General features: G+C 37.2%; 1 protein-coding gene across 1 annotated transcript in view; it reads left to right on the forward strand.

Annotated features, from left to right (window-relative positions):
• The window catches only part of MSH2 (mutS homolog 2), an 83,989-nt gene that overhangs the window by 7,825 nt on the left and 49,390 nt on the right, over positions 1-26,774 (forward strand). Inside the window, exons 3-7 of the mRNA XM_052649449.1 lie at positions 2,293-2,571; positions 3,383-3,529; positions 5,969-6,118; positions 6,732-6,865; positions 17,124-17,323. Coding sequence (XP_052505409.1) covers positions 2,293-2,571; positions 3,383-3,529; positions 5,969-6,118; positions 6,732-6,865; positions 17,124-17,323 — 910 coding nt within the window. The remainder of the gene's footprint in view (positions 1-2,292; positions 2,572-3,382; positions 3,530-5,968; positions 6,119-6,731; positions 6,866-17,123; positions 17,324-26,774) is intronic.

Below are 26,774 nucleotides of genomic sequence, written 5' to 3' on the forward strand. Positions count from 1 at the left end.
TTCAAGATGTTTTCTGACCTGAAAGGTCTATGAAAGTTTTTGTGTGTGCAGTATTTAAACATGTGATGTTGGTGCTGCCCCAAGTATAATATTCTTCAATATCCCTTCCATGTTGCCTCCCACCACCGCCGCCCCCGCCCTGCCTTTGAAAATGTAGACATTTCCTGAAGATTACATCTGAGAGAATTTAGCATCCTGTGTTATGGAGTTTCCTCAGAATTTTCAGTGATACTTTACTGAGAAAAGTGGGACTGAGAGTATTATCCTCAATGGCTCAGCATTAAGAATCCGCTGCCAATGCGGGAGAATCGGGTTTGATCCCTGGGTCAGGGTGGTCCCCTGGAGGAGGAAATTGCAACCTAGTCTTGTATTCTTGCCTGGAAAATCCCATGGATGAGGAGCCTGGTGGGCTAGAGTCCATAGTGTCACCAAGAGTTGAGCATGACTGAGCACACACACACATGTTATGATGGAGTTTCCTTAGAATTTTCATTGCTAGTTTACTGAGAAAAGTGGGACTTAAAGTATTATCCTACATCTTGAAAGATTTTAATAGAAAATTGAGGGTACTAAAACATGTTTTTCTATCTCACTCTTCACAGAGCTCAGTTAGTAACAACACCAAAATGTGGAATCATGAATTTAGGTGATTAACTGTTTTATCAGCTCATCACGCCTCACTCCTTTGTGTCATCAGAATTCTTTCAGATGAATTGTTTTTAACTCCTAGCTTTTAGATTGGGGCGGGGCGGGCGGGGCATTAAGTGTGTATCTTGATCAGGTTAAAATGTAGTATCTTCATTCTGACATTTTAAGAAGTTCAGATTTACAAGCTGCTAAAGTTGATATATCTTAATTTTTAGTTTATTGATTTTGTTGTAAAGTATTAGTGATATTTAGGGTAGTTGACTTCTGTGACTTTTTTTTTTTTTAACTTTTGTCCATACCAAGTGGCGTGTGTGACCTTATTTCCCTGACTAGGGATCAGACTGGTGTCACCCGCAGTGGAAGCTTGGAGTCTTAACCTCTGGATCATCGGGGAAGTCCATGTGAATGACTTTTTCCCCGTGTTCTCAGTAGTATGTTCAGAGCAGGAAGGGGCCTTAGTACCATCTAGTACTGTCCAAAACTCAATTTTTATTAGCTACTGGTTCACTTTTGAAGGTTTTTTAAAGATATCCTTCATAACCTGTGTGTAAATCTGAAGCATGTATGTGAAAATATGGTGTTTATGTTTGTGAGTGAATCAGTGCTCTTAAATTTAAGTATCAGATAACAGTTTTCCATAACATTTTCTTCTTTGGGGCTGGGCTGTGAGGCAGTCAGGATCCCTGGCTAGGGATTGAACCCAAGCTTCCTGTGCTGGAAGCTCAGAGTCTTAACCACTGGACTACCGGGGAAGTCCCTCTGTTTCATTTTTGATCCAGATTTTAATCGATTCATACAGAGTTACAGTATATTCAGAACCATATTGTGAAAAGATACTGTTATGATGCTAAAGACATCCAAGACTTATTGATGGTTATGGGTTGCCTAAGTTTGGTTGTCACTGCTCATTTGTACTGTTTCTTACTATGTCAGTTTTCATACTGTGGTCCGTCAGTTGCCCCGGAAATGCCTCATGTTAACAGGCAGCTGTCAGCTTCTGATCATGTTGAACTGCTGTAACCCACCAACTTGACACAAGTAGAGCCAAAAGCAAAGAAAAAGCCCTTTAGTTACCTTGTATATTCTTAGATTTGTAATCTTTTTGAAATATTGAAAATAGGTCAAAGACCCTTTATTTGGAAATCACTGTTCTAGAACAATCTGCATTTTACAAATATATTGATATAGAGAGATGACTATCCAGGGTTAATATTTTAAGCTAATAATGCAATATGTGTATAACTACTCAGTGAAAATTCCGATACGTGTAACTAATAGGTAGTATGGCAGAGTGTAGAAATGTAAGCATACCATTGAGAGGGTTATCCCTTTGGGTTCCTTGATGAATGAGTGAGTGTAAACCTAGCTGCCACATTTCAAACTGAAAATCACTTTTTTTTTTTGAAAATCACTTTTGATACTGATGTTTTGAGATGTGCCCAAGTGTTCTTATGGAAAATTAGGGAGGATAGTTTATAGAAAATATGGTAATATTAATTGGAATACATGGTTATAAGTAATTTTCTGTTTGGTAAGAAAATGTTTTGTTAATAAAATCCATCTAGGTTGGGTAATTTTTGTTTGCTAGTGAAATATTAAAGTACATTGAACAGTTTCTTACAGTTTCTCTTTATTTTTGCTTAGGCCTCTCCAGGTAATCTTTCTCAGTTTGAAGATATTCTCTTTGGTAACAACGATATGTCTGCTTCCATTGGTGTTGTGGGCATTAAAATGTCTACAGTCGATGGTCAAAGACAGGTCGGAGTTGGGTATGTTGACGCCACACAGAGGAAGCTGGGACTGTGTGAGTTCCCCGATAACGATCAGTTCTCCAATCTGGAGGCTCTCCTGATTCAGATTGGACCAAAGGAGTGTGTTATACCAGGAGGGGAGACTGCTGGAGACATGGGGAAACTGAGGCAGGTAAGGGGGTGGAGTCGGTGATAGAGAGTCTGAGGCTGGGAATGCCTCTAAAGTAACATGATGCTGCTTTATTTCAATATTTTGACAGAAACTTTGTATCTTTATTAGGACTTGTTCTCCCTCAGGTCATTACCCCCTCCCCCCTTCCTCTCTTTCCTTCTGAACTGAATGTCCTCTTAAAGGGATCACAGTTTATAAAAGAACTGCTTTCACAGTTGAGGGATGCAGGGTGGGGAGAGGTGATGTCGGGCCTTTAAAAGTAAAAAACTATGCCCATATTTAGCATGGATGTAACAAATAAGAGCCAGTTCTTCAGGATTACTTATTTCTTAATAGTTTGAGTAGATCTTTAGCCTCTTTTATTTTTCTGATTCTTTTATTTTAACAGAGTTCTGATTTTTGTTGTTCGTATACGTATCTGGTTTTTTATTTTAGATTTTTAAGGGTTCTTTTCTTCTTGTGAGCCTCAAATATGATAAGAACTACTTGAGAGTTAGCAAATCTGTGATGGGCATTTTTAGCATAAATATATCTAGGTAACTTTCCCCAAGTATTATTCTGTTTATAGTTTTTACTACTGAGACTATTTTTTGAAAGCTTCATGTAAGCCTAATTTTGAATTTCCACGAAAATTTTATTTATAGATTTTTAAAATACATGTTAGCAACATTTTCTTGGATGTATTGTTGTGTAACAATATAATGTGGGTTAATAAGCTGTTTATTAAACTGTTGTTACTTTATATTTGTCAGTGGCACAACTTTCTGTATTGCTTTTCTCCTAGTAATTTAAAATATTTCCTGTAAAATAGGTTATTCAGAGAGGAGGAATTTTGATTACAGAAAGAAAAAGAGCTGACTTTTCCACGAAAGATATTTATCAGGACCTCAACCGGTTGTTGAAAGGCAAGAAGGGAGAACAGATGAATAGTGCTGTCTTGCCAGAAATGGAGAACCAGGTATGTGGATTACACATGTGAATTTACCCTTAAATAGTGATGTTTTAGAAGGGTGGTGCTTCTGTCATCTATATTTCAAAGCCTAAAATGGATCTCTGATTTTTAAGCTTATTTTAATCTGTGATGAAGTTTGTGAAAATGGCTAGAAAAATTCAAACATAATCTTAAATATAACTTCATTATATTTATACAACATATATCCTTGGGGTGAGGAAGAGATTATTGTTTTACTGGTTTCACCAGAAAGCCTGATTACTGTCAGCTAAGTAGGTGAGATAGCAAAGTTGGTACTATTAAAGTTTTATAATACAGGAGCTGTGAGGTTTTAAATAAATTACTTCAGCTTCATTATGTCTTAGAGGATTGTTGTGGAGATTAGAAAGTAATAAGGATGGAAATATACACAGTGCATAATAATTGCAAAATAAATGTTAGATTTAAACAGTTTGTCTCAAAAATTGGCACTGGTTGTGTTCAGTGTTAGATATGAACATGCAAACAATGGTTGAAGTTTATTTTCAGTTTTTCAAATCTTTGAGGAAAGTATGGTTTGGGAGTTATATTTTTATGTAAAATATTAGAAACCTCTTTGGTTATTTCAAATGGTTATGTCAGTGGATCACTGACAAGTTAAACTAAAAATTTGTATATTTAAATAAGAGCGAGTTATAGCTACTTATAATTTTCAAAATTGACTTCAAACCAGAATAAACTGAGACTATTATTACTATCATGATTTTACAGTCATTACTTATCACATAATAGTTTGGTCCTTATAAACTAAGTTTATCTGTTTTACTTTCTTTGTGTGACGGAATGAAAAGGCATTGTGTATGAGTAATAATCCCAGTACAGACATTCCCTGACTTATGGTTCAACTAACGATTTTTTTTTTTGACTTTACAATGGTGCAAAAGTGATATTTATTCAGTAGAAACTATACTTTGAATCTTGACCTTTTCCTGGACTAGCAGTATTTGGTGCAGCTTTCTTGTGTTGCTGGGCAGCGAGCAGCAGCTCAGTCAGCCGTGGGATCACAGGGTTTAATAGCTGATACACTTACAGCCATGCGGTACCCATAGAACCATTCTGTTTTCTGCTTTCAGTACAGTGTTCAATAAATTTTGAGTTATTAAACTATTATAAAGTAGGCTTTGTGTTAGATGATTTTGCCCAACTATAGGCTAATGTGTTCTGAGCACATTTAAGGCAGATGAGGCTAAGCTATGATGTTCAGTAGGTTAACAGTATTAAATGCATTTTCCATTTATGATAGGCTTATTGGCATGTAACCTCGTAAGTCAAGGAAAAGCTGTATTAGAGAAAATTACTGTAGTGTGGAAAATTGGAAGACGCTACTGAGGGTTTCCCAGGTGGCTCAGTGATAAAGAATCTATTTGCCAGTGCAGGAGACTCAGGTTTGATCCCTGAGTGGGAAGAGCCCCTGGAGGAGGAAAGGGCAACCGACTCCAATATTCTTGCCAGGATAATCCCATGGCCAAGAGGAGCCTGGTGGGCTACAGTCTGTGGGGTTGCAAAGAGTCAGACATGACTAAGCACCCGACCATGCACACAAGCGTCTTAGGGCCACTAAAAATTGTTACCATCTGTCCCTGACGGTGACATAACAGGGGATTCTTATATATTTGGCAGAGGCAGATAGATGACTGTGTTGTCAATTAGGAAACGTATGCACCTTCACAATGAATTTGGTACCAAATATAAGTAGAATTTTCATTGGACTATCAGTTTAATGTCCTTAGCTTCTTTATGTTATGTTATAATAGTAATATAGACAGTTATTTCTTATTTAAATATATATACAAGGAAGTATATGTATCATAAGTGTATAACTAAATTTTTATGAATTATAAATACCCACATAACCAGCACCCATGAAACAGAATAGTACCGGGATCATAAGACCCTCTTTATGTTTTCTTCCAGTTGTTAACCTCCATTAGTACCTCTGACAGTATGAATTAGTTTGATCTATTTTTGTAGTTTATATAAATGGACTCATAAAGATTGTGCTCTTGTGATTTCCTTTATTCATTATCATGTTTGTGAGATAATCTGTACTGTCACGTGTTGTGGATTGTTTGTGCTTATATCTATTATTGTTATATGTAGTATTCCGCAGTGTGAATATGCCAGGCTTTACCCTTTTCACTCTTGGTGGACAGTAGCATAATTTCTCCTTTTGGCTATTATAAATAGTGTTGCTATTACAGTAAGTTTTCACTTCCTTAAAATCATTTTCTAGGCTTAAAAAGGTTTATTTAAACTTTGTCTGATTTTCTTGGTTTGAATTGGGAAAAAAATACCAGGAAAAATGATAATGTTTGAAATTTATTTTCATATTCCCATTTGTTTTTCTTTTTTAAATCTCTAGAATTCTAGTGATAGCCATCTTTTGTTTTAAATTCTTAATCTTAGGTTGCAGTTTCTTCCTTGTCTGCAGTAATCAAATTTTTAGAACTCTTATCAGATGACTCAAACTTTGGACAGTTTGAACTGACTACTTTTGACTTCAGCCAGTACATGAAATTGGATATTGCAGCAGTGAGAGCCCTTAACCTTTTCCAGGTAAAAAAAATACATCCGTTAAAAATATTTGCTTTTATATATAGAATATAAGACTTTTAATAAGGAGCTTAAATATTTTGAAATATTATTATACTTAGTTTTGAATTACTATATTTTTCTAATTGCAAACTATATAAATATAATTTGTCCTGACTTTATGAGTAAATTGTGTATTAACAGCAGTTTTAAAAACTTATATTTTAAGAAGTTTTATGTCTAAAACTGCAGTAATTATAAAGTGTTGTTGTTTGGGGGGAAAATATACAGCAAAAAATCAGATTAATATGGTAAAAGTCTGATTTTCAGATAAGGAGCTTCTGTGTACATTTCAGTTTAATATTTGAAGAATGTTAAGTTTTGTGTTGTCACAAGTTTGGGGAGTAAAGGGTTTTTTTTTTTTTTTTTTTTTTTCCATGAGTCTTGTGGGATTTTAATTCCCCAAGCAAGGATTGAACCCAGGCCTTTGGCACTGAGAGCTTAGACTTATAATCACTGGACTATCAGAGAGTATCCAATGTTAGTGTTCTTGTTCCAAAATTAAGTAATCCTTTTTCATGGCATAGCAAGGTCACTAATGAGCGTGCCACTTTCCTGTTTTATTTTTGTTTACTAGGGTTCTGTTGAAGATACTTCTGGCTCTCAGTCTCTGGCCGCATTGCTGAATAAATGCAAAACCCCTCAAGGACAAAGGCTGGTTAACCAGTGGATTAAGCAGCCTCTTATGGACAAGAACAGAATAGAGGAGAGGTATATTAAAAAAAAAAGTGTACACTTTTGTAAACTCTTAAGTAACTTCCAGTCACTCCCTATGCTTATACCACTTATTACAACATGCAATTTGGCACCTGTATTTTAACATCTAACTGCACAGAAAGTTAATCAAGTAGTGGAGTAGTGGTGATTTAGATGGATTAACTTATTTTCTTAATTATGTTTTTTTACCCTTCACTGTAAAAAGGTAAACTTTTATTAGAGAGGTGGTGTAGGTATAATGTCTCAGCATTTGAGCTTTGGAGCTAGTTTACCTTGGTTCATATTGAGCTCTTCCACTTAGGTGCTGTGTTATATTGGGTATTATTGAACCTCTGGGTGGCAGTTTCTTCCCTTTTAAAATGACAATGGTAACACACCTCCTTCTTAGGGTTGCTATGAGGATTAGATGATTTCATGTATTTAAAGTACTTTGAACAATGTAGCACAAAGGAAGCACTAACTCTTGATTATTCTAGAAAAAATTTAAGGCAGCCTAAACATATTTCAGAAAATCTTTAAAATTGAGGAAATAAAAAACGATATAATGCTGCTGCATATAATGTGAGTAGCATTGGAGTCTGTTTTATTTTTATCTTTTGTTTTAGATATAATGACGTGTAATACACATAAAAGCGCAAATCCTAAAGGTGTGGTTTGATGGATTTTCACAAAATTAATATCTTGGTAACAACATACAAGTCAGAAAACAACATAACTAGCATCCCCAAAACCCTTATCAGTTATCCTTAGAGTTACTGCCTCTCCTCACTTCAAGGGTAATAACTGTGTCTTTCTAGCCTCATAGATTAATTAGTTGTACCTGTTTTTGAACTGCATATAAGTAAAATAATTTTCTATAGTTCACTCTTAATGTTTGATAGTTTTAAAAACACAGTTGTAATCCTAATATAGTTTTGTATCCTAGTATTTTCCCACTTGTGCTTTTATTACATAAGCATTTTTTAGTGTTTCTGTTTTATGTTCATATTCAGTACTTTTTATAAATTCATAATATTTTATTGACTGGATATACTTTACCTTTTTCAATAATTAGGTTATTTCAATGGCCTTATTGTATACCTAACATTTTCAGTTTGGTAAATTAAGATATATTGCCAGAATAGGTAAAAGAAAGTCAGTAATTTTGTGGATTTGATCTTGTCAAATTGTTCAAGAATTTGTTGACTACCTACTGAATTCTGATGGTATACAAAAAGCATGATGATCCCTTGACTATTTGGGACTATATATATGCCAGGCAAACGTAAAATAGTTGATCAGTATCATAAGACACTGCAGATAATTACCAAGCTAAGCATTGATCCTATAGATTCTAAAGGGTCTTACAATAAAAATAACTCATGAAGTCAGCAAATTGTGGGTAAGTTGACATATCATTGAAAATATGGAAGTTGAAATGCTAAGGTAACTTCCTGAAGCCAGGTTTGCTGCAGAAGAGTGGGATTTAGTAACAAAATAAGAAATAGGAAGGATTGGATATTTACAAGTAATTAAGGCAGTTTACAGGTTTTTATTTTAATTATTTGTGACTGACTACATTTACATAAGTCAAATGTGAAATGGAACAGAAGGAGATACAGTGCTGAGTTTCTTGCTCTTATTTCCCGGTTTCCCAGGACTCCCTTCCTCAGGGCCTCTGCACAGCAGCAGGGACACATTTTTTACTGTACTCTGTGTGAATTGCCAACACTTGCCCTGGGAGCAACCAACCGGTCTTAATCGGATTCTCGAGTGTCCTTCCATGGAAAGTCTGTGCCTGCACAAGTAGAAGTGTATATCCATTCTCCCTCATCTCTTTGTTGTTTCTGAAAGGATAGGTAGTTGAATTCCCATGCTCTAGGTCATTGGTTGCATTTTTAACTTTGGGCTTGTAGGGACAGAGCACGTGTCAGTGGTCCTCTTCTGGTTTAACAGCTAGAGCGTGCTTGTATTTGGACCCTTCAAAAACCTGAGACATCACTTACTGTTATCAGAGTAGCAAGGTATTTAGAAGGCAAGATACCAAAATTAATTTTTTGGCTATAATTAAAGGTTATTTTCATAGGACATAGCAATAATTTCCAAAATCTGATACCCTTGCAAGACTGACTAATTAGGAATACGATTTGCGAGAATGGCTTTCTGAGTCAGATCATGATCTGTTTTTCTGCACCTGTAGGATGAGGAAATATTTTCTCCTTTCTATCTTGGGGAGAATTTTTTTGTTTTAACCAGCAATTAGGAAGGTCTGTGGTTTTCAAGGCCCAGTGCTGAAATTCCAGAGTGGGAAGACAAAGTTATATTCCTTAAGGCAGACTTCTCTTGGGCCAGTCTCCTTTTTTAAAATACCCTTTCTCAGTTCCGCCTGCTGTGATACATCATGCTTCTGGTTTATGCCTTGCTGGGGTTCTCATTGTCTCCCTCTGTGAGCATTTAAGATTTAGATGGATTATTCTTCAGAGCTGTGTATCGAATCAAGCTTTTGTTCTTACTGTCACTGTTTTGCAGTGATTTTCTAGCAGAGAGGTGGTGGAAATCTCCACTCCACCCTTCTGAAACTTACGTGAGGAGTTAATGTGTGTGGCTCTGCAGGGAATTCTGTTAAGGAAAGCAAAGATTTCTCTCTTTTCTGTTGTTACTAGAGCAGACAGAGGAACAGTTGTGACTAGATCTTTGAGTTTGATGGATACATCTATTCCAGAGCTATCAGTTCAGTTCAGTTGCTCAGTCGTGTCCGACTCTTTGCGACCCCGAGAATCGCAGCACGCCGGGCCTCCCTGTCCATCACCATCTCCCGGAGTTCACTCAGACTCACGTCCGAGTCCGTGATGCCATCCAGCCATCCCAGTGATAGGTTCAGAAATAACAATGAAAATAGGATTGCTTTTCAGTCATTGTCAGGCTCTTAGGAGGAAGAGAAGACTGGTTGCCTGGCACTTTGCTAAGTATCTCACGTTCATTAGCTGAGAGGTGGTGGAGACTGGCTCCTGTCTGGCCTGACTCCAGAGCCCAAGCCTTTCATCACTGTACTGTATTTCTTGTTTCTACCAATTGTGTTTAATTTGATCCAAGTTGAATTTTAACATCAGAAATGAAATGTACTATTTTGGCTTTTAAGTTATACCTGTGGAATAGCTTTATGTGTGGTAATGCTCATTTTTCCATTCATTAAAACCTGTTTGCACTGCAATACTTTATAGCTAGCTAATGGCTTAAGTACTTTAATCTCCAGTGAGAATTGCTATGTTACTACCTTCAAGAAGTGAGTTTCTGGGTATTTCTTCCTAACAGTCAAATTAGGAATTATAACAAGAATTCTGTCCGTATTACTATTAAGAATCCTCACATTTGCACATGGCACTAGGGCTGTTACCATTAGTTTTAATTTTTTAGGACTTTTTTTGTTTTTTGCCTTTCCATAGATTTATGTGAAGCCTTAATGAATTCTCCTTTTTTGTTGTTGTTGTTAGACTTCTTTAAAGAACATTGAATATATGTTAGCATAGGACATAGTTCACTCTTGAAGTTGCTGATGATACCATTTGCACATGTTGAATTGGTATTCTTATTGCCTTCTAGTTTAAAATTATTTTTATATGACATTTAATGGCAGTTTTATTTGAAATATGTCTCCAAATAAAAGTAGTTCCTATAAATGTAGAAATGGTGGTGGTGCTCATGGGATAGTATATCATGCTTCTTGCTTGAGGCAGTGTACTTCCGGGGCTGTATTCAGACTTAGACCTACATTTCTTTCCAGGTTGTGTTAAGTATCCTTCTGTGCAAGGATGTTTTTAGTTGGTAGTGAGTGTTGTGCGGAAACAGGCGTCTGGAGGTTATACAGTGAGTGCAGTTTCTTTGCAACTGCAGAGCTTTGCTCTGGCCTTAGAGGACAAACAGGAGGGCTGTGACTCCACTGCCTTCCCACCACTGTTTTCTCTGTTTCCAGATCAAGTTTAGTGAAACCCCTTATTCTGGTTTCTGGACTGATCTGCTAGTCCCTTTGAATTTTATTTGCCTTCCTATCCAGCCTGTACCACGAAGGCAACCCTTTTTCCAGTGCTTTCATGGGGGACATAGAATTTCTTACCCCATTAGCCCTTTGTCAAACTGGCCCCTCTTTCTCTATTAAAAGCTGCTGGAGAGGTCACACAATGCAAATTGAATCCACTGTACTTTTCAAGCTATCTAGCTTTCACTGCTTCCTGGTGTTACTTTTGTTATATGACTTATTACAGTGACCAGTGCAGCATTTTGTATTTTTCATTCAGCTTCTCCTGTACTTAAACAGATGGTTCTCCTCCCTGATTGTTGCAGTCTCAAAATGTGCCTATATTTTCAGTTTTCAGTTTTCTATTCCCTGGTTCTGTCTCACAAGAGGAAATTGTACTCTTTCCTTTCCAAAGGCAACATTTTCATTTTGCTTCTGGTTACAGTTTTCTCCTTTCCCTATTCTCTCCTTCCGTTTTCTTCTGTTGAGTCCTGTATTCTTCTCCCGTCAAGTCTCTGCTGTTGCTGCTCCGCCATTCCTTCCCAAGCATTTTCCTCAAAATCCTATCTCTTTAAATCCTGAGTGTTCAGAATATTGGAAAAGACCCTGATGCTGGGAAAGATTTAAGGCAAAAGGAGAAGGGGGCAGCAGAGGATGAGATAAGACAGCTTCACTACCTCAATGGACGTGAATTTGAGCAAACTCCGGGAGATAGTGGAGATCAAAATGTGGTTCCCAAGCTCCCATGGGAGTTCCCTGCTTTCTTGTATCACATTTTGTTGCATTTTATATCTCATTTGTTATTCAGCACTGACTATAAGAACAGACATGTCCTCCTTCACTAGATTCAGTGTTCTTTGAAAGCATATTCCTCTCTTATATGTTTGGCTATTTTTTTTTTTTTTCTTTTTTAATTTTCTCAACCCTACCTCGCAGATTATCTATTTAATGTATCAGATGAGTGGTGCTGTCTGTATTAAACCATGTGAAGAACAAAATCTTGTAGTTCTTTAGATACCAAATTTATTCTCAGCCATATAAATATACTGTTGTGAAATTCCAGCTGATTATTCATACAGTGAGATCAGAAATAGTGGTTTTAAAGAATGGAAAGAATGGTGAATTTAAAATATCAAAAATTTCACGACTAATTTTATAATTCTTTTGAAATTTTAGAGAGGAACTGACCCCCAAAATGATCTTATATTCTAGTCAGCTTGAAAATTAATGTATCAAATTGTGACAGCTGAGTAATTTTGAGTAGGATTGATAGGTATACCTTGTTTTACCAACAGTAACTTTGTTACTTCTGAAATTGTGATTTGAAAATGGCATTGTCATGGAAACAGTAGAGCAGTCTTTTTTAAAAAAAAACACCTCTGTTAGCCAGAACATAAACTAATACTATAATTATTTCTGAAATGGCTTATTGAATAGACTTGTGAAACTAGCAGTTTATTAGACTTTTAATGATACCCAGACCAAAGACTGAGGGGACTGTGTATCTTGCCTTGTCCTATGTGTTTTAGAAGCTTTTTCATTCTCTTGCTGTTTTACTTCTTAATACTCTTACTGGAACTTTATGCTCTTTTTTTGTTTGTTTGTTTTATTGTAGTTCAGTTGATTTATGATGTGTTCATTTCTACTGTACAACAGGGTGCTTCAGTTTTATATTTCTTCATATTCTTTTCCATTATGGTTTATTATCAGTGAATACAGTTCCCTTTGCTATACAATAGGACCTTGTTTTATATGTAACAGCTTACATCTGCTAACACCTCTTCCCCTTGGCCACCACAAGTCAGTTCTCTATGTCCCTGAGTCTGTTAGTGTTTGGTAGATAGGTTCGTTTGTGTTATATTTTAGACTCTACATATAAGTGATATCATATGGTATTTGTCTTTCTCTTTCTGACTGACTTAGTATGTTAATTTCTAGTTGTATCCGTGTTGCTGCAAATGGCATTATTTTGTTCTTTTTTAATGCCTGAGTAGTATTCCATTGTGTGTGTGTGTGTGTGTGTGTGTGTAAAATGCCTGAGTAGTATTCCATTGTGTGTGTGTGTGTGTGTGTGTAAAATGCCTGAGAAGTATTCCATTGTGTGTGTGTGTGTGTGTGTGTAATGCCTGAGAAGTATTCCATTGTGTGTGTGTGTGTGTAAAATGCCTGAGTAGTATTCCAGTGTGTGTGTGTGGGTGTGTGTGTAAAATGCCTGAGAAGTATTCCATTGTGTGTGTGTGTGTGTAATGCCTGAGAAGTATTCCATTGTGTGTGTGTGTGTGTGTGTGTGTGTAATGCCTGAGAAGTATTCCATTGTATGTGTGTATGTGTGTGTGTGTGTGTAATGCCTGAGAAGTATTCCATTATGTGTGTGTGTGTGTGTGTGTGTGTGTGTGTGTAATGCCTGAGTAGTATTCCAGTGTGTGTATGTGTGTGTGTACACATGTACATACACGCCACATCTTTATGCATTCGTCTATAGGTTGCTTCCATGTCTTGGCTGTTGAGAATAGTGCGGCTGTGAACATAAGGGTGCCTGGGTCTTTTTGAATCATTTAATTCTGTCTGGGTATATGCCCAGGAATGGGATTGCTGAATCATATGGTAATTCTATTTTTTGTTTTCTGGGGAACCTCCATACTGTTTTCCAAGTTGCTGCACCAACTTGTATCCCCACCAGTGGTGTAGAAGGGTTCCCTTTTCTCTCCAGCATTTGCTTGTAGGCCTTTTAGTGATGGTCATTCTGACCAGTGTGTGAGGTAGTACCTCACTAGCTTTGGTTTGCATTTCTCTAATAATTGGTGATGTTGAGCATCTTTTCATGTCCCTGTTGGCCATCTACCAATGTGTCTTCTTTGGAGAAATGTCTACTTAGGTCTTCTGCTCATTTTTCAATCGAGTTGTTTGGGTTTTTGTTATTTAGTTGTATATGAGCTGTTTGTAAATTTGGAAAATTAAGCACTTGTTGGTCACATTGTTTGCAAAGTTTTCACCCAGTCTGTGGTAATTTTTTCATTTTGTTTATGGTTTCCTTTGCCACGCAAAAGTTTGTAAGATTGATTAGGTCCTATTTGTTAATTTTTATTTTTGCTGCCTTGGGAGACTGACCTAAGAAAACATTGGTAGGATTTATGTCAGAGAATGTTATTGCTTACAGTCTCCTGTAGGAGTTTAATGGTTCATGTAATATATTTTAGTCTTTAAGCTATTTTGAGTTTATTTTTGTGTATGGTGTGACAGTGTGTTTTAATTTCATTGATTTACATGCAGCTGTCCAACTTGCCCAGCACCACTTGCTTAGGAGACTTTCTTTTTCCCATTGTATATTCTTGCTTCCTTTGTTGAAGATTAATTGACTGCATGTGTGTGGGTTTATTTCTGGGCTCTCTATTCGATGGGGTTTTATGCTATTGAGCAGTGTTGGTTACTGAAGATTCTGTGATCAGGTTTAGAGGAAACAGTGATAAGATATTTCATGGAACAGGAAAGAATCGTAGGGAGAGTCTTGATCAGAAATATCTTCTCTGTATAGGACTTTCTGGTAATCTACGGGTTAAAACTCCATGCTTCCACTTCAGGGGGTGTAGATTGGGGATCCCTGGTTGGGGAAGTAAGATCCCACATGCTGTGTGGTGTGGCAAAAAAAATTAGAAAAAAAAAGGAAATATCTTCTCCAAGAGTGTTCTTATCATTTACGGAGAGTAGCCTAAGGATACACAAGTTTTAGAAAGAAAAGAGAAAAAGAGACATGAGATAGGTCATCCAGCATCAGGTTACTTTCATCCTTTTCCTGACCCCCTGGAACTTCTCTTCCTGCTTTATCATGAGAACTCAGAAATTTCTTGTGACTTTTAGGACTCAAGACTTTTTTTTCAAACAGTTGCCTGCAGAAGAATCACCTGAGAAACTCATTCATCGCCGAGTCACAGGTGGGTCCCACTTTGGGCCCACCTCCAAGTGATTTTGATGTGTGTGATCTTGGACCAAACTCAGAAGCCCAGCTAGAGCCAGAGAACTAGCTAGGAAGGCCCAAGTTTGCCTTATTGGACTGTGTGATCTGGTTGCATCCCTTACTCAGTTTTGTTTATTTGTTAAAATCTAGAGTACAAACAAGCCAGAGAAATCTTTTCTGGAGCAGTAAGTGCCTGAATTATTCTGTTTGTACATATAGGCTGTGACTGGTTCACAATTCAAGTTTGGTAGCAGTCATGTTCCCACTAATTTGGCATTTGCTACAACGAATATATCTACTACCAACTCCCTCTCCACTATCTTGACATTCTATAGAGTTTGTTGTTTTTCTCTTTATTTTCATCTTTTAAAAGCTGATTTTTTTTTTTTTTTTACTTCAAGATCTTTTAATCCTGTGACTCTTAGCTAGGGGCTATCCCCCTCCCCCACCCTGCCGCCTCTGGGACATTTTTAGCAGTGTCTGGAGATGTTTTTGAATTGCTAGTCTGGGAAGAGGGTAGTGGGTAAAATTCAGGGATGCTCTTAAACTGCACAGAATAACAATAGCTCACAACAGAGGGGTTATCCAGCTTAAATGCCAACATCACCAAGGTTGTGAAGCGTTGCTTTAACATCTGTTGTCATTATACGGCTATTCCAGGAGCAGTGTAGTTTCCCCTTTATGTGACATGCTAGATGAACATGATGATGATGCAGGAATTGTAAGTGTTGATGGACAGATCAGAGAAAAGAAATTTAGAGAACTCATTTGGTTCCTTTCCCTGTTTCTGTGTAATTTGAGGATTAAAGGAAAATGGTTGTTCATCTGATAGTGTTCTAAACCTAGGATCATTGGCTGTGCCCACGGCCTATCTTTTGAAGCTTACCTTTCAGCTGTTATTAATACTTCAGTACTATCTACAATATAGTTTTTCAAACTGCATGTTGTGACCCACTGGTAGGTTGTGAAATTAGTGTAGCAGGTGATAACCAGCATTTTTGAAAAGTTAAAATAAAAGCGTGCACCACATCTAGTAAGAGTAGGTTTTGTCTTGTGAAACCTATTTTAATTATATATTGTCAAGGAGGAAAATTCCTTTTTCCTAATTCTTCCTAAATAATTATTCTCTTTGCTAATTTCCTACTCTTCTAATTCTTTGGCTGTGACCCTATGAATTAGACTGACAAAAGACAGATTAATAAGAAAACAAACAGAAGTTTATGCTTACACGTGGGAGCACTCAGTGATGAGTAACTCTAGGGTTAGCTAGAACTTGGGCTTACATAGCATCTTAGCAAAGAAACAATAAATTTTCAAAGTGACAAGACAAAGGGGAAGGACTTTGAGTTTCTAGGGCTACAAACTGGGAAGGTAAATGTATGGGAAGCTAATGGTCAATAAAAGATAGTTGGTAGGGTTACGTGGTTCCTCTGGTGCCATCTCCAGGGTGATTAGGGTCTAAATTTGAGTTTAATTGTTGTCCTTCCTGGCAAAGAAAAAGTGTGGGGGAGGGGTACCTGTGTAAATTCATGTCCTGCTTTTTTTTGCTTCTTCTCAGTTGTTCTTAACTTAAAATAGTCCTTAAGGACCAAAGTAGTCCTTACAGACACTAGCATGGCATGTTTTGAGGTAGCGTATTTTGCCCACTACAGCATCTGTGCATGGGTGTTCTGGGTCATGATGTAAAAGTATATTTCTTGCTGTGGCTTACAGGGAAAAAATGGAAAACCACTAACTCCAATTAATTATAAAAGCAATATAAACTGCATGTTTTATAGTTCTGGAAACTAAGATTTAATTTATTGATTTTGGGAAGCAGAAAACTTAGTTCAGTTTTTAATTAGAAAATTTTGGCTTTGTACTGTCATGTGGTAATTTTAGAGTGCGTTTTGAATTTATAAGATTTTCTGATAAATACTGGGTTTGGCAGCATTCTTGAATTGTAATTTTGTTTCATTAAAGATCATTGTTTACATGTGCAGTAATGTATCAATATCAGTGGAGTCCCAATAATGAGATTTGGATATTAACTGATTAGAAACTGCTTACATCACAGTGTTATGGAACTTTTCCATTGTCTACAAAAAGCTGACATTTCAGAATAAATTCAAACTTCTTACATAGAGTTTTTGAGTTGAGACATGCACCTAGTTGACAAATTTTAATTTCATATTAAAGATTAATTCTGAAGATTAAAATATTAAAGATTAATTCAAATGTAATTTATTAGAATTAAATAAATTATTAAAGATTAAGTAATATACAACTAAACCAAAATATTAAAAGATTAATTCTAATATTTATTTTAGATTAAATTTGGTAGAAGCTTTTGTAGAAGATGCAGAATTGAGGCAGAGTTTACAAGAAGATTTACTTCGTCGATTTCCAGATCTTAACCGACTTGCCAAGAAATTTCAAAGACAAGCGGCAAATTTACAAGATTGTTACCGACTCTATCAGGGTATAAATCAACTCCCTAATGTTATTCAGGCTTTGGAAAAATATGAAGGTAAAAAATTATTTTGTTTTTGTTTTCCTTCACTCCAGATATACTTAGCAAATGTGCTGTCCTTTTTAAAGTTGGTTCTGGTAACTCGTCTTTAAGTTTTTCTAATAACAGGTTTGTATTACCCTCTGGCTACATTGCAGAAGCCAGAAGTTGTGAGACAGTTTAGAATTCTTGTTTTTTAGAAATGAATATTAGGATTATGAGGTTTATTAATAGATCTCTTGCACTAACAGGGGAGGCTAAACAAGATTTGATTGATGAAGAAGATGAACAAGACCCGAAATGACAGTGCTTATGAATGTTTGGCTTCTTACAGGGCAAGGATGCAGTCTGGCAGCCACACTAGAGTAAGGATAATGTGTCAGAGCCAAGTGGGGCCAGGGAGCTTAGGTTCTGTTACCTGTGGAAAGGTCCTTGATGAGGTGCACCTTCTCAGATCAAGGACCACTGATGTAAGGAGAACATCCTGGAACCAGGGAGCTTTAAACAGTTTTGTTGGACTTTTTAATATTTTGCTGGTCTTGTGGACGGTTTCCTGTTCTGTAACTAGCTTCCACAGCAGAGCCCTCTGGGGGCCTCACTGAGACCGGATACAAATCATCAATCATAATGCTACTAAGCTGAATGAACTACCTTGAATCTCCTTGGACTAGTGGTTACAAAATAACACAATTCGTATGTTTCATGCCTTGACCAGGGGGCTGCCATGTAGGAACTTTAGGAAAACACTGCAGGCTAATTCCAGATCTGTTGGAATTAACCTTTCCAGTACACCTGTGAAAGAAAGTTAAGACAGAAAGTCTTGGTGGTAACAGTTGAAGTCAGAGGGAAGCTACTAGAATAAAGTAAGCAGAGTCATATAATAGTTGATCAATATAATATTAGTGGATAAAATCAGATTGCTCGTATGAGCATAGTTTTTAAAGTGAACATAAGTTTCTACAATGAATAGGAAGTACAAAGGTATATGTCTAATATATAAAGCATTTTAAGTTTCAGAGTTAAAAATCAATATCTCTTAGAACTATTAAAAATAAAACTTCAATATTATGTGAAAACTTGATGAACTTTTTTGGAGATAGGCTTAGAACAATGATGACTGGTACGAAATAAGTATAGATTTAACTTAAATTTTGTGATAACCTTTCCTCTTATTTATCTAGCAGAATGTTAAAGAATAGCTAACTGCTTGTCTTTTCAGAGTACCATTGTATATAAAGTAATCCTGTTCTAGTCAGGGCTTCTCATTAGACCAGTGAGACTTAAATGCTCTTGTATTTAGTGCCACCAAAGTGAAATTAGAGGAGATTGGTCTTTTCTGTTTTTTCTTGTGCCTCTATTTCCTCACCCTATAAATGAATATCTTCTACTGTTTTGATTTCCTGATTGCATCTCCTCTGGCTTCATTTCTGCAGGATCAGCTGGAAGTGCCAGGGGATTGACTAGTGTTAGGGGTGTAATCGAGGTGTGGTCATGGAGATAGGCTGTCTAAACAATTCACTCTTACCACTTAATATCAGCTGTTTTAAACATTCCTCTTCTCATCTCTTCCTTCATAAGGTAAAAAAGGTTTCCTTGTCCCTGCGTCCCCTTCTTATACCTGTACCCAGTGAAGTTTCTGAAAGCCTACATTTTCTTCTTCCATTGATTGCACTGGCTTCAGCCCTACCCATAGTACTGAAATGGCATTTGTTGAAACTTTCTTGTTGCTAAATTCAGTGAACAAGGTCTAGTCTTACCTAACCAGGTTTCACTGGTGTGTGTGATAGTCTTTTTTTCCTCCCAGTTTTATTTAGATGTAATTGACACATACCATTGTATAAGTTTAGGTCTACAACACAGTGATTTGATATGTATATATACTGTGTAAATCACCACAATACGTTTAGTTAACATGTCACCTCACCTCACGTAGTTACTTTTTTCTTGTGATGAGAACTTTTAAGATGTAATCTCTTAGCCACTTTCAAATATACAATACAGTTTTGCTTTGTTTTTTTTAACTACAATCTCCATGCTGTACATTACATTGCCAGGACTTTTAAATCTTACAACTTGAAATTTGTACCTTTTGACTACCTTCACCCGTTTCCTCCCCCAGCTGTCTCTGGCAACCGTGAACTCTGTTCTGTTTTTATGAGTTTGGTCTCATTAGATTTCACATGTAGGTGAGGTCATACAGCATTTAACTTTCCTGTCCCTTTTCCCTTGACATATGCTCTCCAGTTCCATCCATGCTGTTGCAGGTGGCAGGATGTCTTTCTTTACGGTTGGATGATGCTCCACTGTGTGTGTGTGTCACATTTTCTTTATCTGTTCCTTCCTCGGTGGACACTCAGGTTGTTTCCATGTCTTGGCTCTTGTAAATAATGCTGCAGTGCACGTGGGAGTGCAGATATTTCTTAAAGATAATGATTCAGTTTTCCTTGCCTTCCCCTTAAGTATAGCCAGCCGCCAACCCTCTATTTTTGACCCTCTTTTCACTCAGCACCTGAAACTTTAAAGCTGGGATTCTTGAATGCATTCTTGACAGTATCTTGATATTTCATGCAAAATTTTGTGTATATATATTTTGAGCGGGAGGGACGATCTGTCATTTTCATCAGATATTCAAAAGCGTATGTAACCTCCCCCCCCCAAAAATGTAAGAAATACTGCTTTGCACATTATTTGGGGACTCGTTCCTCATTCCTTGGTATGTGCACAGAAGTTAGAAATTTGACTTGAAAGTGGCACTCTTTAACAACCTTCCTGCATATATGTGGCTTAATGTGACTGAGCAACAACAATAAAATGTGCTTGAGGGTTTTCAACAAGTCAGTTATGAGATCATAACATTATGAAAATTCAGTGCTTCATATTGTCAGTTTGTTAACTGATGTCCAGTTAAAATATTTGAAATCACCCAGCATAGAAAGTATTAGAGGAGGAAGATGGTTCCAAGTTTTGTGATGCTAAGAGCTACACTTTTCTCTTTCTATAATATGGAATGTTGGAGAATTGAGGTGTATCCTAGGCACTGAGAGACTAACTGACCTGTCTGGAGTTTATTTTAATTGAAGTGTACTTGATTTACAATATTGTGTTAGTTTCAGATGTACAACATAGTGATTCAATATTTTTATAGATTATGCTCCATTTAAATTATTATAAAATATTGGCTATATTCCTGTGGTGTGCAAATTATCCGTGTAGCTTGCTTGTTTTACCCGTTGTAGTCTGTGCCTCTTAATCCCTGTCCTTCAGTTGCCTCTCCTCATTCTTTCTCCCTGCCGGTTGAGCGACTGAACAAGAGCATATGGGGAACAGTGTTCTCTGTATCTGAGTCTGCTTCTGTTTCGTTATATTTGTTCTGTTTTTTAGATTCTGCATATGAGTGATAACATACAGTAGTTGGCTTTCTCTAGCTTCTTTCTTTCTTTTGTTGTTAACTATGCTTATTTGGCTGCATCAGGTCTTGGTTGCAGCCTACGGGATTTTTGCTGTGTCAAGAGGGTCTTTTGATGCTCGGTGGCATGTGGGTTCTCAGTTCTCTGATCATACTGTTTTTCACAGTGGCTACACCCGTTTACATTCCCACAATACAAGGGTTCCCTTTTCTCTACATCCTCGCCAACAATTTATTTGTGGTCTTTTTGATGATAGCCATTCTGACAGGTGTGAGGTGATGTCTCATTGTGGTTTTGATTTGCATTTTTCTGATGATTAGCAGTGTTGAGCATCTTTTTATGTGCCTCTCATGAGTTTCTTAAAAAACACAGTAGAATGGCATTTTGCAGAGTTCAGTATAGCTTGTTAGCCTACTGATTTCATGGAGAAAGCCAAAACAGGCTAATTTATGAGGAAAAATCAAATATGCTGTCTTTAAAAGTAAACTCATTAAAAGTTTTAAAAAGATTGTATATTACTAGAAATTGAGTAAGTTCTGCCATCGTGTGTGATATTTTAGTTTTGACTAACTTTAGGTTTAATGTTACTTTAATGTTATTCCTGGAAAAAACGAAAATAAACTCAGAGACAGCAGAGGGCAGCAACAGTTTAGAAAGTAGATTTGCATTGAGTGATGAAAGCTCTGCTCTAAATTATCTTTCTCCTCTTTGAAAAAGAAAAGGCTATTTTAAAAGTATACTTGGCCTCTGTTATTCCTCGTATCTTTTAAAATTAAAAAGTTGAGGCACACATTTATAACATGGATGGATCCAGAGATTATCATACTAAATAAAGTCAGAAGAGAAAGACAAATACCTTATGATATCATTTATATATGGAATGTAAAGTACGACACAAATGATCATAGCTGTGAAACAGAAACAGACTCATAGACAGCAGACCTGTGGTTGCCAGGAGGGAGGAAGGGGAGGGGGAGGGAAGGATGGGGCATTTGGGGATAGCAGATGCAAAGTATATATGGAATAGATAAAAACAAGATCCTAGTGTACAGTACAGGGAAGTATATTCAGTATCTTGTGGTAAACCATAATGCAGAGGAATGTGAAAAAATATGTATAACTGAGCCATTTGGTTGTACAACAGAAATTAGCACAATACTGTAAATCAACTAAACTGGAATACAATTTTTTTAAAAAGCTGAGGCACAACCTAAAACAATGGTATTCTGCATTTGGAGCAAATTTCTGACAGTGCTTAAAGCAACTGTAAGTATCAAGATTACTTTATTGATGAACTTTATTATAACAGTGTCATACTGAGGTTTGTAACCCTTCCCCCTATCCACGTCCAAATTAAAAACCTTACATGTGCTATTTTCCTTCCCCTGGTCTGTACCTCCTCCTCAGTGAACCCATAGTAATCTTTTTTTAGCATGTCTGATAGTGTCATTTCTTCCCTTTTGGCTCTGAACACGTTGCTTTGCTTCCTGTAGCCTTCCAGAAGCAGCCCCATTCCTGCGCCTGGCCTGGCTGCTGCTGCTCGGTCAGGCTCCTTCATTCTCCCTCGCAGCACCGCTCTGCTCATTAGATTGTTTCTCCAGACTGCTCTGGTGACACATGCTTTTCTGCACGTTTTTACTTTGTCTTTATTGCACTTTACTACCTGGTCTATGTGATGGACTCCACTAATATTTAAGATTGAGCTCAAACCTCACTCTTTCTATGAAGCCTCCTCTGCCCTCATTATTCTGGTTTCCAAAGTACCTTCTGCTTATCTCCATTGCTTTTAACCCTAAATGACATAGTTCAATTCAGTTGTTCATTTGTGTCTGACTCTTGGCCACACCATGGACTGCAGCACGCCAGGCCTCCCTGTCCATCACCAACTCCCAGAGTTTACTCAAACTCATGTCCATTGAGTCAGTGATGCCACCCAACCATCTCATCCTCTGTCATCCCCTTCTCCCACCTGCAATCTTTCCCAGCATCAGTTCTTCACATCAGGTGGCCAGAGTATTAGAATTTCAGCTTCAGCATCAGTCCTTCTAGTGAATATTCATGACTGATCTCATTGCTGTCCATGGGACTCTCAAGAATCTTCTCCAACACCACAGTTCAAAAGCATCAATTCTTTGGTGCTCAGCTTTCTTTATAGACCAACTGTCACATCCATACATGACTGCTGTACAAACCATAGCTTTGACTAGATGGACCTTTGTTGGCAAAGTAATGTCTCTGCTTTTTACTATGCTGTCTAGGTTGGTCATAGCTTTTCTTGAAAGGAGCAAGTGCTAGGGTCCAGCCCCCGCAGGATCCAGGGGAACCCGAAGGAGAAATGGCGTTGGCAAATGAATGAATGAATGAATGAGAGAGGAATAGAAGGGATAAAGAGGCTGATATTCCTTGGTTTACATAGAAAGCCAATAAAACCCCGAGACAAGGAGCTTGCCCTGTTCACGGAGGCCACAGGTGCCCTCCCAGTCTCCCGAGGGAGTGAAGACGCAGAACGTCTTCCTGTTCAGGTCTTAGAAACCCGGGCAGATAAGTGAATGCAGGGAGCCTCTATGCTCCAAGGGATCAGCCTGAAAAAGAGAGTAAGAGAAAGAAAGAAAAAAAAAAAGACACGGGGTGACCAAGCTTCTTCGAGCGAGCCCAATTACTTTATTTTCAGAAGGGATTTTTATACCTTAACTTGTACATAGAGGGAAATGAAAGATGCAAGGTCATCCAGAGTCAGCCCAAACATTCCAGCATTCCATTTTGCCCTTATCGAAACCAGGATTTTTTCCTGCAAATCTTTCCCACAAATGATGTTGTGTACATTATCTTCTGGCCTTGGAGGCCTGTGGACATTTTATGACCCTCTTTTGATAAAGGCTGCTTTATCAACCAGAAAACTATTTTCCCTCAAAGTATTTTTCTTTATATTTCTAATCTATGTCAGCCTCAGAAAATGCTAAACAGAGTTACATTTCTTGAAGAGCAAAGGTGCAGTGAGTTACAAAAAAGAAAGAACCAATTAGCTCAAAAGTCTGATGTGGTTAATTTCAAGGCTACACTTGTTTTTCTTACATTCCAACTATGTTAACTAATGCACTCCCAGGTGCACAGTGGATAAGAGATATGGGAACTTAGCAACAAGCATTGGCCCAATAATGAAATCCCAAACCAGCACTACTCTAATAACTTTTAACTCTTTGAAAGGCTCTATGTTATAGGTTTCCCGTGCCTGTCACAGTTGGGAGGCTGTGAATAATCACATGCGTAGCTGCAAGAGTCTGGATAAACTTGCCAGGCAAGCCAGAATGCTAACAGAGGGGGTTTGATTTGAAATATTCCTCTCATGTCCAGGAGACTTATTAGCTAGAGCCGTAAGTTGAGCCCCCTGTATGTCAGGAGAGTTGGTGAAAGGCACACAATAGTAAGACAGACAGATTCTGGTTTGGGGGTAGATGCTCGAGCTGGTCTAGGGAGCCCCTTGAGTCTGGAAGCCTTGATTAACAGTTCTCTTCCACATGACCTTGTCCTGGGTGGGATGGCCCATGCTGCCTCCCGGCAAGCAAGCATCTTTAATTTCATGGCTGCAGTCACCGTCTGCAGTGATTTTGGAGCCCAACAAAATAAAGTCTCACTGTTTCCATTTTTTCCCCATCTATTTGCGATGAAGTGATGGGACCAAATTCCATGATCTTAGTCTTCTGAATGTTGAGTTTTAAGCCAGCTTTTTCACTCTCCTCTTTAGCCTTCATCAAGAGGCTCTTTAGTTCCTCTTCACCTTCTGGCACAAAGGTGGTGTCATCTGTGTATCTGAGGTTGTTGATATTTCTCCCAACAATCTTGATTCCAGCTTGTGCTTCATCCAGCCCAGCATTCCTCATGATGTACTCTGCATGTAAGTTAAATAATCAGGGTGATGATATACAGCCTTGACATAATCCTTTCCCAATTTGGAACCAGTCTGTTTTTCCATGTCCAGTTCTAACTGTGTTTCTTGACCTGCATACAGATTTTTCAGGAGGCACAGTAAGTTAGTTTAATAATAATCCCTCCTTTTAACCCGATCGCTTAGCTTCCTTCTAAATGGGAGATAAGAATATGAAAGCAATTTAGTTGGCATTTCTGAAAAGGAATCTGGTTTACTAATGTAGCACTTTTTAAACCTTAGGTTTATATAAAGCTATAGTTTAAGATCTGGCTGGTTTTTGTGTTTCGGAGATATTTTCTTTAAATTTGGTTTTTATCAGTTTTTAAAGCAAGGTAAACTCTGTAGTAATTATTCTACCATCCAGAGGTAATCATTATTAATATTTTGGTATATGTTGTTTCATTCTTTAAACAAAATTATAGAAGGTTAGTTCTGTTTAATACGTGCTTTGACAGTGAAGACTTGTTCTGATGTAGTTCATGTATTGGAATAATTGAGCATAATGTAAATTTTACATTACTTATGTACATTTTTGTCTATGGGAAACACTAGGTGAATGCAAAAGATTGGCACCCAGCAGAACTGAGCAGTGTAGGAATATACAAAACGTACACTCACACACACTCCCACCCCTCGGACATCTGTGATCTCAGTTCACGTGTGTGTCGTGAGCCACACTTACTCGTGTCTGGTGTTACAACTTTGTGCTCCAGTTTAGATGACTCACCATTTCACAATAACTCACGAGCTGCAGCCTTTTGGAAGTCCATCTCAAGAAGCAGACTTTGTCTTTTGTGAGGTAAATGCATTATTTATTGTAGTGTTTATATAGTTCCTATCAAAACTGTGCAGTTGTTCTTATCATTAAGAAAGAAATTTTTAATAATTTTTTTCTTTATTTCTTTATGGAAGTATAGTTGACTTACCCAGTTAGTGTCAGAGAAAATCGCGTGGTATGGCAGGAACCTCCACACAGTTGGTGACCAGAAATGAACTAGTGTGTGTAAAGGAGACAGAGGAGGAAGACTCACAGATGGGAAGGAAAACGGGGGAAACTGAGTTTTCCTTTGCAGTCGTAACCCCTTAAGATTATTTTTTCCTTCCTCTCACACATCAATTCCTGTAGCAATTTTCTCATCTTATCTTCTATTAGAGTATAATTTAAATGTCTTCTTTCTTGTCTTCCCATTGCTACTTAGATCACTACCTTGACTATCTTCAGTCTTATCTTCAGTGATAAAAGCTTTCACATTCTTGAGTCAATATTCATATTATCTCTGCATTTCTATTCTTTCAATCACCGAAATACACTAACTGATCATCATAATAAAAAGCGAACAGTGTTGGTGAGGATGCAGAGACATTTTCTTGTACACCTTGTGGCTAAAACTATAAATCAGTAAAGCCTTCCTGGAAAAATAACTTGTCAAAGTATAATTATTTGCCATTCAAATGCAGACAAGAGGGCAAAAGTCTAGAGGGATTAAAAAAAATTAACAGGTTTTTCTTCTAGAGTTAGATTGGAAGTTGACATTTTTACATTATTACTTTTATTACTAAAAAAAATGCAGAGCCTAGTGAAAAATAGTTTCAGGAATTTACTAATAGAAAAACAAAACACCAGAGTTGGGGTGGGGGGAATACCAGAAAGGTACTCAAACCTTTAAGTTTATGCATAATAATTTCCTAGAACTTTAAAATATAGTAGGTGTTAGCTAAATATAATTTATACGTTATAAATATTTTAAAATACTAAAAAATAACTTTTAATATTTAAAATATAATATCAAACAGTAGAGGTTAACTTATAGCAACTGACAGTTGGTACTATTTTTACTATTGTAAAATTGGTACTATTTTTTAAATTGAGTGTGCAGTTAGTACATTTTTATCCCACCAATATATTGTTACACTTTCTCATATAGCCAGTTGTGTTATAATGTGACATATGGATCCCTATGCAAAACTTTAATTAAAACCAGTTTACAAGATAAAAGAGGTCAAGATGCAACACTCAGAAACTTCATTAGTGACGCCCTGGTCACCAAATGTGTGGAGGTTCCCCCCACCACACCAAGTAACTTCTGTGACACTGACTGACTACAATTAATTGCGATTTAACTCAGTCCTGACATGA

The sequence above is a fragment of the Budorcas taxicolor genome, chromosome 11 (genome assembly GCF_023091745.1).
Source record: "Budorcas taxicolor isolate Tak-1 chromosome 11, Takin1.1, whole genome shotgun sequence".
NCBI lineage: Eukaryota > Metazoa > Chordata > Mammalia > Artiodactyla > Bovidae > Budorcas > Budorcas taxicolor.